Below are 11,735 nucleotides of genomic sequence, written 5' to 3' on the forward strand. Positions count from 1 at the left end.
TTTCAGCTAACAAGATCAGTTTGATATATGGGGCATTGGCTAGATTCTGCAGCAAAAGCAAATGATATTGTGAGTGGTGACAGGTCATGGGGTTTAAGAACTAGTACCTGATTTAGCTGCACTTCTCTGCTTTCATCCCTTCTTACAAAACTTACTGATGCTCTGGTACTCAGAATGATGCTCTGAAGTATATGTAGTAATATGGTCCAGAACTTACCACCATAGATGCTGACTTGCTTCTGGCCACTGAGAATAATTTTTCCTTTTGTCATCATCTGGGCATAGAAAAAAACTCATGAGATGATAGGATCAAAATCACCTCCTCCCTTCCCCCATGAAATCATTGATTTTGAGTAGTGTTCTGTGAGCCCTCAAAGGCCATCAAGCCTAGCTGTGATCTATTACCACTATCTGGCCTGGAGATTTCTACCTTATGCAGTGTTCAAGAGAAAGTGAAAGAGAAGTTTTGGTAGTTAAGGTAGCACTTACCACATAGTAGAAGTTTGTGTGTGTGGCGTTCCTGTAGCCCTCTCTGTTTAGGACATAGTGAACATTTATAGTTATCTGCTGGCCACAGCTGAGCTTCTCCTCTACTGGCTCAATTTTCACAAAACTGTTGGTCCGTGAGTAGAAACGTCGGACAAGGAATAAGACTTGTGGCTCATCATCATTCCTCCAAGTGAAGAAGTCTTCACAGATATCTGGTGCCTGCCTGACCTATAAAGCAGAAGTCATACATGGGGAAACAGCAAAGTGGAATATAAAAAAACAGCAGGCAGGTGAGAGGCAAAGGCATCTTCCCCCTAAAATATTATGTTGGGGAGCTGATTTTGTGGGACTGTTTAAGCCAAGAGCAAGAGCTGATGTGAAAAACTTGTGCTTCACCAGTCCAGAGTGGGGGAACTTCTGGACACCTTACTGTATCCAGACACCTATGGTACATTGGGATTAGGGAGGTTATTTCAGATGCTCACAGGACTGGGACAGGTTCTATAAACTGCTAGGACTTATTGTGAGTTGGAAAGGCATTGTTCTCAAACAGCCTTCTTTTTCTCAACTCTTCCCATCACACCAAAGAAAAGGCATGACAACACGAGAAGACAATGTGATGGTAAGAGGCATGAGTGTTTGTCAGAAGAAAGGCAGGGAAGCAGGCAGGAGCAGGGAAGGAGGCTGGTGTGCATCCAGGCTGGGTGGGGAAGGCAGGGCAGTCTGTGAGGTAGGTTCTGTAGCACACAGAATAAAGAGAAGGAAGGTGGCTGCATAAAGGGCTTCTGAGCAGAGGGAAAAGTAGGAAGGTGCTGAGGATCTTTGCAGCCCACACTCTCCTGGGGCGCAGTCTGCCACTCCTCAGGCAGTGGTGCTTTCTCATACTAGTTTCACAAAGGCTGCAGGTGATGGTGGACTGACTGCCTACTTTCTTCGTCTGAAACAATCCTGCCAGTACCCACTGATTGCTTCTAATCCCTCTCTCCAATGAAGGATTTTTTCAGGAATTAGACTGAAGCCTGTATTTACTTACTCTCAGCTTAAAACTGGGCTCAAAGAAGTTAGACGTGTCGATGGAAAAGGCAGCAATTCCATTCTTGTCAGTGGTATAGTTGGCCAGGTATTCTTCATTGAGCTCCAGCAGGACAATCTTATTGGCAATGGGCTTGCCATCCACATCCGTCACAGCAATCTGAACACAAAAAATACCCAATGGATTCAGAAAAAAAAAACAAACCCAAAAGAACAGGAAATTCTCTGCTCAGCAGAACACACTCTCTTTAGCACTGAGGACAACTGCAGGAGGTAGGAATCAAAAGTGAAATGTATTTGAGTCAAATGCTCCTCAGTATTTTGAAGGAGCAGGAGTTCTGTGACAGGCAAAGACAGGCAATTCCCATTAGTGCAAGGACAAACTATATGTCACAGATGGAGAAGGAGTTGTTTATATGCATGAGCTTGTATAAAAGATTCTTTTAATGATAAGTCCCCTGTTTCTCTTCAGTGACAATTCATTCAGTGGGGCACTACATAAGTTAAAAACTCCTGAGTGAGAGATGATGGTTTAAATTCTTACTTTATGCTCTCCCTTCCTGAGCAAACAGAAACAGAGGGACTTCAGAGCACTTACTCTTTGGAGGGCACCTATTAACATACCTAAAGCAACCAGATTGCTTCGTGTCCACAGGTAACTTGTAGAGGTCAGTAGCACCTCCCAGCTCCTGGGCACCTCTGCATACCCTCTGTATGCTCATCCTCCTTTCTGTGCCTGGGTTTATCCTGTGTGTGCAGGTTGCTAAGAAGTTGAGATGTGCTCCAACACTTGTACTGCTTTAGGTAAACATGCCTGGGACTGTGTGAGGCAAAGCAGGGTAAACTCTACCTTCAGTTTAGACATGCCTGTTGCTGAAGTAGTTACTTGCAGACTATCCTTCCTCACTCATATGACCTTTCATTTACCCACCTTCTAGGCATTCTCTAACTATGGCAGAAGAGAGACCCTAACACTCCAGGTATGATGTACTTTTCTTATTTTCTCTGGAAGTACCTAACGTAATAAGAGAACGAGGCAGCAGTCACTGTTTTGCAACTTTATCATGGGAAGTTGTCAGCACAGAGTTAGGGGACAGCCATAAGTGGGGCAACAGAGAGATCATCATGCTGGACCTCAGGGAGTCTTAATCTAAATCTATCCTCTCAGGTACCCACCTCACCATAGTAAGGAATTCCCCTCTTGTAATAGTGATCCATATTTTTGAACATCACTCTGTCATTTTCTTGGTTGACTGCAACATAGTCGTAGCCTTTCATCTGGATACCTGTGAGACACACCCAGTACAAAGGGGAGGAAACAGAAATCAGACGTGGGCAGAAACTCTTTCGTTTGAAAAGCTATATGGAGCAGTGATGCTCCAGAGGGAAAGGTACAGGAAGAAAATGGTGATGGTTGGTTGTTTGCTGCACAGATCAGGATGCAGGAGATTAATCTCAGAAAGTACCACCTATTAGCTTTAATCAGGTACTCCCAGCCTACACTTGGTGTTACCTGTCCCATTTTCAGTGACGATACTTTCTACATCGAGGCCGGTATACTTCCTGGCATAGCTGCGGTAAAGCTGGAATGTTTTGATGGAGATGACAGTGTTGAGACAGCCATCCTTCCCCAGCTGAAAAAGGAGCACAAAAGGAAAAGCCCATTTTTCTCAAGTTTTGGAAAATTGCTCCTGAATCTGTATTAGTGGGTCTCTGAAGAGCTTCATGCCTCTGCTCACATCCTCAGCTCCTACTTTCTACTCACTCCCCTCCTACCTTACACTTCTCAGTCCCTGGCTCCCTTCCCAGCTCATTGTTTCAGTATCATCTACCCTTGCACCTGGAAACCACTCTCCTCATTCCCACTAGTCCTCTCTATGATCATGTCCCTTCTCAAACCCATCCTGCATGATACCTGAGCTCTATGACCAGACCACTTTAAGTCTGATTCAGTGGAGAAATTGATCATTAGTTTAACATTAGGTGCCCTCAGAGACTCACAGTACAGATAGATCTGCTGATTACTCTTGATAAGAACACAGCTTGTGTTTTAGGAACAATCAGAAATTTATAGTTTCATAAGCTCCCCTCCCTCCTACTAACATTTTCTGAGGGGAAAACCCAGTGTCCTAAGAAGGTCACTGCTAAAAACTACCTTCATGTTTCTTTCAGCATTGCCTGTGAGACAGTAAAAAACATGCCTCTGGGATTGTCTCTCTGGTGTTCTCCAGGAAATGAATGAGGCCACCAAACACTGTGCTACATGTTGGGTAGTAAAGCTGATGGGGAAGAAAGGCCTTGCCCTGTATCATACCAGTCCAGTGACAGCTTTGCAGGATTCTTTCTGCTTTTGCTCACATCGTGGACTATAAAAGCGCTGCTGACACAGATTGATTTGGGCATTCCCTTGCACCGGTTGACCATAGGTGTACCTAGGAGAGGAAGAGACACAAGAATCCAATCATATAGACTTATCTTGAAACCTGCAAAGACTGCAGAGCAATGCAGCGTCTAAACCCTTCCGGAGTGCCCAGAGCACAGACAGAAGGGCAGCTGGGAATTAGAACCAGTTACCCCTAGCAGAATTCCCTTCAACTATTTTTAGGCTGTTTCTGGCATCTTGTTAAAAAAGCCTGCTTTACCATTTTCTTCGTGTAGTGATTCTTCAAGGTCTGAAGCAGGAGACTGGTTGCTGGGCTCAGGGCTGGGATATCATTCCCTGCTGCTTGCTTTTTCTCATTAGTGCCTTAAAGTAAAGCAGGACATATTGCAGAAAGATTCCTATTCACCCCTTTGGCTCATGCCATCCTGCCTTTGGCAGTGTCACAGCCAGCAACCTTAATGATAGACTCTCCTTCTGTACTATTTCTCTCCTTTTCTGTAATAATAAAAACCAACAACTAGTGAGTACGTACCGCTTGGTATCTTCAAGCTGTGGGACACACACAAATTCTTCCAGTTCTAATTCTGCTATGTAGCAGGAGGAGAGTTATCATATTTCATGTCACGGAAGTCATAGCTAAAGGAATTACTCTAACCCATAATCTGAGCAGGGTCCCTGCTTCCCATCATGACACATCATCCTCTGTCCCATGTTTCCTGGCTACAAATGTGCTGTCCTCAGCTCTGATACTTACAAAGCACAAACATTCACCCTGACTTCTTCATCAAAGAAAGAGATCCTGTTTGGCGCACTGGTTGTCACTTCAAATTTCGGCAGCACTGGGGAATGCAATGTGAATATGACTGATCAGTAGTTGCATGCCATTGGCAGATGTGTGTGTAAGACAGTAAAAACCCAGTTGTCAAACACATTTTCACCAACAAGGGAAAGGAAATGGTTCAGAGAAAAGTCTACCTAGGAAATAACTGTAGGATATTATTGGAGAAAAAATAGCCTTCAGTGTTAAGATGAATAATTTCTTTGAAATATAACAATTATACTAATAATGATAACAGCCACAGTAAGAACTGTGATAAATCACTTTAATTTTCTCTACATTTTCTTCAAGATAAAAGTGAGAGTAATAAGGCCTGGAGAACAGATATTATTATGCAATCCAGCCCCATTGAAGGAGACAGTCAACAGATTAAGTGAAGTAGTAACATCAAATAAGTTATTGTTACTCCCTCTTTTCAGTTTATCCCTTGTCCCAGGTCACCAACAGTAATGATAACATATCTGGAAAAAGCCTTTTTCTCACACACCTGTAGGCAAGATACTGGAAGGTATGAAAGAGCTCTGGAGGGCAAACAGGAAAGGTGCTTTACTGCCCTTACAACAAAATTAAAAAATCTGGGAGTTATCCAAGCCTTCTCTGGGGACTACTAAGGAAAATCTGTCACTAAAGGATGAGAAAACTTATAAAATCAAAATGAATTTAGCAGCTCTGTTGATATGGTCTAGTCCAGTGGTTAAACAGATCACTACGAGGGCTTCAGCACCTCCACTATCCACTGTTTTCCATCTTGTGCTTCTACTGGCTATCCAGCTTCCCCCAGTAACAGTCTGGTATCTGTCATTTAATCCATCTGATAGGTAATATCTTCAGATTTCTACTCCATATTTTAGCCTAGTGCTCTTCATACAGTGATGGCCTCCACAAGACAGGACAGGCCCAACTCATTAATTTTTCCTCTGAACAGGTGGAGAATGTAAGGCCTGAGTGATAGGATGTGGGTCTCAAAGTCACACAGTGACTTTGTGCTAAGCCCAGAAAATAGACTCCTAATTTAATTCCTGAAAAGTGCCACCTTTATCAGCTTTTTTTTTTCCTTCTTGCCTTCACCTTCTCCACTCTCTCCATGTCTTTCTTTCTCAGACATGAAGTGAAGAATTCAAAGCATTTAAACTCTACGCTAGCAGCTCCTATCTGACTTAGGCTGAGCCAGCCTTATTGCTGGTGCAGGGCAGTTCACAACCATTGCTTACCATATTCCTTCACTGTGAAGTACTGATACTCTTTTTCACCTGACGACTTCTCCACAATGATGTGGTAGGACCCCAGAATAGGCTCCGGGGTTAGTGTAAAGGAGAGCTGGACAATTCCATGCTTAGATGCTACCTCCAACCACTGGAAGATCTTGTTTTGCTCTGGATCCTGGAGAGTGGGAGAAATAGATGTACAAAAATCTTCATCACTGTTTCTTGTCTTCTTGCCTTCTTTTAAGTTTTGTATCCTGGCATATTGGCTAAGTGCATCACAGTGTGAATGTGAGTTTGAGCTGATGACATGTGCTCTGACTTTCCATTAACTTTCCAGATCTATTTGTGCATTAAATAAGCCTAAATTTATGTTTAGCTGGAAATTAGCTACACTGCCAGATGATCTCAGATTATCCAGGGATAGTACATGATTGTGACTCAGGTTGTTTACTGTAGCTCTTCTAGCATAAGTCTTTCTGACTCAACTCTTTCTTATGTGAAACAGGAATATTATGCTGGCCTCCTTTAGAAACTGCTTTGGATCTAGTGATGTGAAACACCATAGAAGACTGATTCATTGTTAGCCTGTCCCCCAGCAGAACATCACATTTCAGGGAGTTACTGTTCTTATGCCTGTATGAGAATGAGACTATTTCGCTAGTCCTGTGCCATCTCTGACTAACAGCCCCAGCTCTGCTGATTTCTTCTCCTCTAGTGTTTGATAATGAGTACTGCCACTGTTCAGCCTCAAGTCCATTGGCTTCAAAATGTGTGTGCTGGGTGAGTCTTCCTCAGCTACTGACACTATGGGGAATGATGAAGAATACATAGTCTTTCCAAAGCAACTTGTGCTTTAATGACATGTTGCATCTCTTACCTCAATGATGATTCGGGGATACTGGAGGAAGAAAAAAAAGAAAGAGAAAAAAAATGGTCAAAACAGCAAGAATTTAACTATGGAGCTTGAAAAATACTAGAACATAAAGAAAGCTGTGAACGGTTTTCTGTGGATACAGAAGACTAGGCCAAGGAAACATTTTGAAATTCATGTCTGTAATTAAAGACATAATTTTAAGGGGATAACCTGTTTGTGAATTTATCTTTCCTACAAAAACATATAGGGTCTTTTTATATATCTGGAGCAAGTGATTTCAAAATCTGAGCGCTGTGAAGAGTTTTCCAGGAGTGCTTTCAGATCCCTTGTCTGCTATAAAAGCAGGGAAGGGATGGAGTGTGAAGTTAAGGAGTTACAGCAGTTCTCCAAAAACATCAGGAGGTCTGTCCCAGGTACTTTGCATTCAATTTCTAAGCTGTTCTTAGCAAACAGATACTCCAAGAGGGTACTTGAAAAATCTTGACTATCATCCACACTTACTGTTTCCTGAACAGGTCTGAACTGGCTGTCCAAAGTGACCACACGAAACATCACTGAAAAAGACATAGGACAAAAAAGGATCATTCACTTTAGCTTTAAGTCACTTTCAACCTACAACTGAAAGTTTGCCCAGGATTTTAGGGAGAACTAAAGAGTCCCTGGAGAACTAGAAAGGATTTGATTGTCTTAGCCAGTGAAAAAGAAAACCAAAATAAACTGGTCAGCTGAAATATCTCAGTTCTGACCCACTGGGACTAAAGTAACCTCTATAGTAAATACAAATACTCTGTACTGTCTTCAGTTCTCTTGAAGGACTCAGTTCTTCAGAGCATTTCCTAAAACACTGCTTATACAAAACAATTCAATAAAAAAAAAAAACCCAATCAAACCCAAAATAAACAGGAAGAATTTGTCTTTATTTTGACTTTATTCTAAGTGTAAACACTGTGCAGCACTGAAGTATAATCATACTAAAAAGATAACTAGCTATTCCACAGCTAGTACTATCATTTAAATATTGTGATGGAATCAGTGATGTGAATTAGCTTAGCAGTTAAGTAGAAAGACCTGTTGACATCAAATTATATACTTGCTTTATTTTTATATTAATTTTGTTAATTCCAAGCTTAACCTATTATTTGCTATATTTTAAGGATACTTTTTATGTGATTGACCTCAGTAAACCTGGCAAGACTCAATATCCTGTAAACGCAATTGACTCAGTAAAAGCACGTGAACTCCGCTCATTTGCTGCAGTTTTGTGAATTGGTTCTGTTTCTCACTAACTTTTGATGAGCGCAACCTCAGATGACAATTTTACACTATGTGAAGGATTGCTTATGGCCATCACAGTCCATGGTCTTTTCCTTCACAAGAGGAAGTCCTTGTCATTCTAGACCCACACATGCACTCAGTTTCCCGGTTCACTAGCTAACTCAATCTCCTTAGCCAAACCTTTTTGCTCTGGTTTGTAGGTAGGTTTGTCCGTCTGGATGAAGACAGTATTATCCACATTCTGAATTGCCACTGATCTTCTCTCTTCTAAGGTGACTGTGGTGCCTTTGGCAGAGAAGGAAATGAATGCCAGGGGGTCAGAAGTAGCAGGAGGAACCTGGAGAGAAACAAAACCCCAGAAAAAACTTGTAAATGAGACATGTTGAGGTTCCCTGATGCACAGGGTTCTTGAGTAAGACGCTGACTGTCAAGTGAGTCATAAACAGTTCGTGCAAAGTCATGAGAACTCCCCTCTTTGCCAGTGAGATAATCTCTGGGAATTTCTGCTGTGGAAGTCCCATAATCTGTCACCAGGTAATAAGGTTTTAAGCTATGCCCTGTTCTATGCATTTCCTCATCTCATGCAGCTGCCTGCTTATATGCAGGTTGCCCCAGCCATATGGCTCAGTTCTGAAGTGTTTTCTTCTGCTGCATTCTAGAAGACCTAACCTTGGGACTTGTTTGTCATATTTGTCCAGATCTTGCAGAATCATAGGAAACGAAATGAGCGTGTCCCAGCTGGATTCTCCAGCTTGACAATTATGACAGTCCTATAGGGCACATGCACCTGTGATGGCAATCAAAAGCTTTTTTCTATTTACTCTGTGAGTGGTGATGGAAAGTCTTTCTCCAGCTCCTCCTAACAATCCATATGTCTTTTTCCTGTCTATATTGTCAGTCTTTCTAGCAGTTTATCTTTTTTCGTCTTATTCCCTGCCCGCACTCTTCATCTTCTTGCCCTCACTGACAAGGAGAGTTGCACTCATAAGTATTTTTACACCCTCTTAAGTAGCCTTAAAAGAGAAAATACCTTGAACTCCCAACACTTAAAGAAATCGTTCTTTGTCACAGATCCCTCAAACAGCGTCTTCTGGATGCTGCCATATTCCAGGACGATGCTCAGTGACAGAGGCTCAGTGAGACTATGGAACTGCACACAAGAGGTCTGTGGAGAGTCGCTCCGCACTACTGCTGGGACCAGCAGCACATACTGACTGTAAGAAGGCAAGATCAGATCAGAGAGTTCAGTCATGAAGGAAAGTTAAAGCAAACAGGAGAGGAAAATAACACAGAAATCCTGTACATGTGAAGTCCAAAGCTTGCTCAAACTAGTGGAATATGCTAAGAAAGCAGAGATGACAATTTTTTGTCCCTCAAAGTTCTTTCTGAGCTGAAAGACTGGCATTGGTCTATGCATTGTCTTACCCAGGATGATACTGCACCTTTCCATTCCAGGTATTTACACAGCTCCAATTACTAAACACCTGACAAGCACAGCTCTGTTTATTGTCCCATGACCTGTATGTATACTTAAACCTCTGGAACCTCCCATAAGAAGGAGTGATATTTAGCTTATTTTTGAGATCAATGACAAAAATATTAGTTAATCGTTGTGACAAATTTTTAATTTCTTTTTCTATGGTTATGTCTCCCTCCACATAAGAACCAACATATCATAAGTCATTCAGCATAACACACAAGTAATGATCCTGCTTCTCCATTTTGCAGAATATTCCAGGGAATGCTCAATCTAACTTGCATGCTCTCTATTGTTTCCATGCCTCTCCCTGTGTTACTTCCTTTGCTTTTTCTTTCCATTGTTTTTTTGTTGTTGTTTTTGTTGGTTTTTTGATTGGTTTTTTTTTTAATTATACTACTATCTATAAGTAGGACAGCCTTCCTTCCCCAGATTCTTCTTCTAAAAAACATTTGCTATATTTGCACAGATTTGCTATATTTGGCTAAGGTTCTCTTGCTGGCCTCCCATTCTCTGCTGTCCAAACTGGTCTTTCCAAATAATGTATGATAGAATTGATGAGTTAGTTCTGTAGCACAACATGAATAGCACAATCTTTTCTTGGTAATCTGATACTTTCCCATTTTTTCTCCCACAGCTTTGCTTGCTCATATTGTCTTTATTCTTATTTTCACTTGCCCAGTTCAGACTGCACAATATTCAAAGACCAAAAGTAAAATTATTAAAACCAACAGTGTATCTGAGAAAGCTAAACCCTCTGACTTTACAGTGTTTTCCTCTGGAACATTTGAGAAGGGGATTTAAGCTCTAATACTTTTGAAAATTGTGCAGAAATCTTCTGTTTGTATAAAGCCATGGACATTGACAGTGCTGTATAAGCTGTGACAGCACAGTGGGTGCAATACTAATACTACTACTACTGTTATCACTAATACTAATACCAATACCAATACTAATATTAGGATTGCCATTCACTATAGACCCTGGTACCAGGCATTATCCAGCCTGTAGCACCTCCTCGTACACCGTGCTTTCTCTGTACTGCTGATGCATGTCAATCCTGATCATTAGTATTACTCACTAGTCTAGTCTCGAATCTCCTCTCCACTTTACCCATGCACTTTAGATTCAATCTACTGCAATTCTAGGTTTCTGTCATTCAAATCAGATTTCATAGCAGTTTTATGTTGGAGAACATCCTTCCAAATCATCGTTCAATGGCATCTATTCCCTTTTCAGACACGTTTCAGAACCTAGGTCTCAAACATCCAGTTTATTATATAGCAATGTCCCAGCTGAAAAAATTAACTGGTGGGAAATACAATAAAATATTTTATCATCAAAACACAGAATGTATGATCTCTTACGGTTCAGAAGACACTGTGGTAATCCAGTTCAAGGACAAGATACTCAGAAGAATCCTTGACCACATCTCTGTCCGTGAAGAAGAAAGAAGAGAGACTGATTTGAAGTGGACTTGTGGCTTTTAAACTGGCTTGAGATGGTGCTCCTCCTCCATGGCTTAAATCATATCCTACCAAAATATATTTCCATAAAATTTGCATAGGTTCATCTTCCTCTCTCCTGTCTGTTCTCACACTCCTTGAACTCTCAAACAATAGCTTAGGAAAGCTCTCATATTTCACATAGCTTTGTGAGGTATTGCCAGCCTAACCGGTTCCTGCCCATTGAAGCTTACCTCTCTGATTATCATGCCATTGGCTGAAGGTTCCTTAATGTTTCAACCTGTTCATATTTGCCTCTCACAAAACAGACGTAACCATAGCACAGTGCTATTGTAAGCCTGCACAGGGATTTGGGCAGTAGTAATGCAGCATCAGGCTACAGCTGCATTCAGTAGATCACAGAAGGAAAGTCCTAATCATAGTCGTAATTTCTTACTGCACACAGTAACATGCAGCAAGGAATGAAGTTGGCTAGTTGTCTACTCTTTTTGCCAGTGATCAGGACAAGCATATCTCTAAGCAAAGGAATCTGATATCATTATTTCATTTGGTCAATCATCTGTCAGCCTGCTTTTTCCCCTTATCTCTGCTGCCCTCATCAAACAACTTGTAAGCCTGTTGGTGAATTTAAAGTAAATCTGACTCAGAAGAAGTTTCAGAATAATCAAAATACAGAAACATAAAATAATTTAGATA

The 11,735-nt window shown here is 41.4% G+C and overlaps 1 protein-coding gene across 1 annotated transcript in view; it reads right to left on the reverse strand.

Annotated features, from left to right (window-relative positions):
- The window catches only part of LOC104517850 (ovostatin), a 30,541-nt gene extending 19,536 nt beyond the window's left edge, over positions 1-11,005 (reverse strand). The window contains exons 1-13 of the mRNA XM_010169435.1: positions 10,941-11,005; positions 9,127-9,310; positions 8,277-8,433; positions 7,323-7,375; positions 6,825-6,845; positions 5,954-6,122; positions 4,659-4,743; positions 3,836-3,953; positions 3,035-3,155; positions 2,698-2,807; positions 1,523-1,681; positions 490-717; positions 218-275 (exon numbers count right to left, since the gene is read on the reverse strand). Coding sequence (XP_010167737.1) covers positions 218-275; positions 490-717; positions 1,523-1,681; positions 2,698-2,807; positions 3,035-3,155; positions 3,836-3,953; positions 4,659-4,743; positions 5,954-6,122; positions 6,825-6,845; positions 7,323-7,375; positions 8,277-8,433; positions 9,127-9,310; positions 10,941-11,005 — 1,528 coding nt within the window. The remainder of the gene's footprint in view (positions 1-217; positions 276-489; positions 718-1,522; positions 1,682-2,697; positions 2,808-3,034; positions 3,156-3,835; positions 3,954-4,658; positions 4,744-5,953; positions 6,123-6,824; positions 6,846-7,322; positions 7,376-8,276; positions 8,434-9,126; positions 9,311-10,940) is intronic.
- Positions 11,006-11,735: the final 730 nt, after the last annotated feature.

The sequence above is a fragment of the Antrostomus carolinensis genome, unplaced genomic scaffold (genome assembly GCF_000700745.2).
Source record: "Antrostomus carolinensis isolate BGI_N321 unplaced genomic scaffold, ASM70074v2 scaffold14606, whole genome shotgun sequence".
NCBI lineage: Eukaryota > Metazoa > Chordata > Aves > Caprimulgiformes > Caprimulgidae > Antrostomus > Antrostomus carolinensis.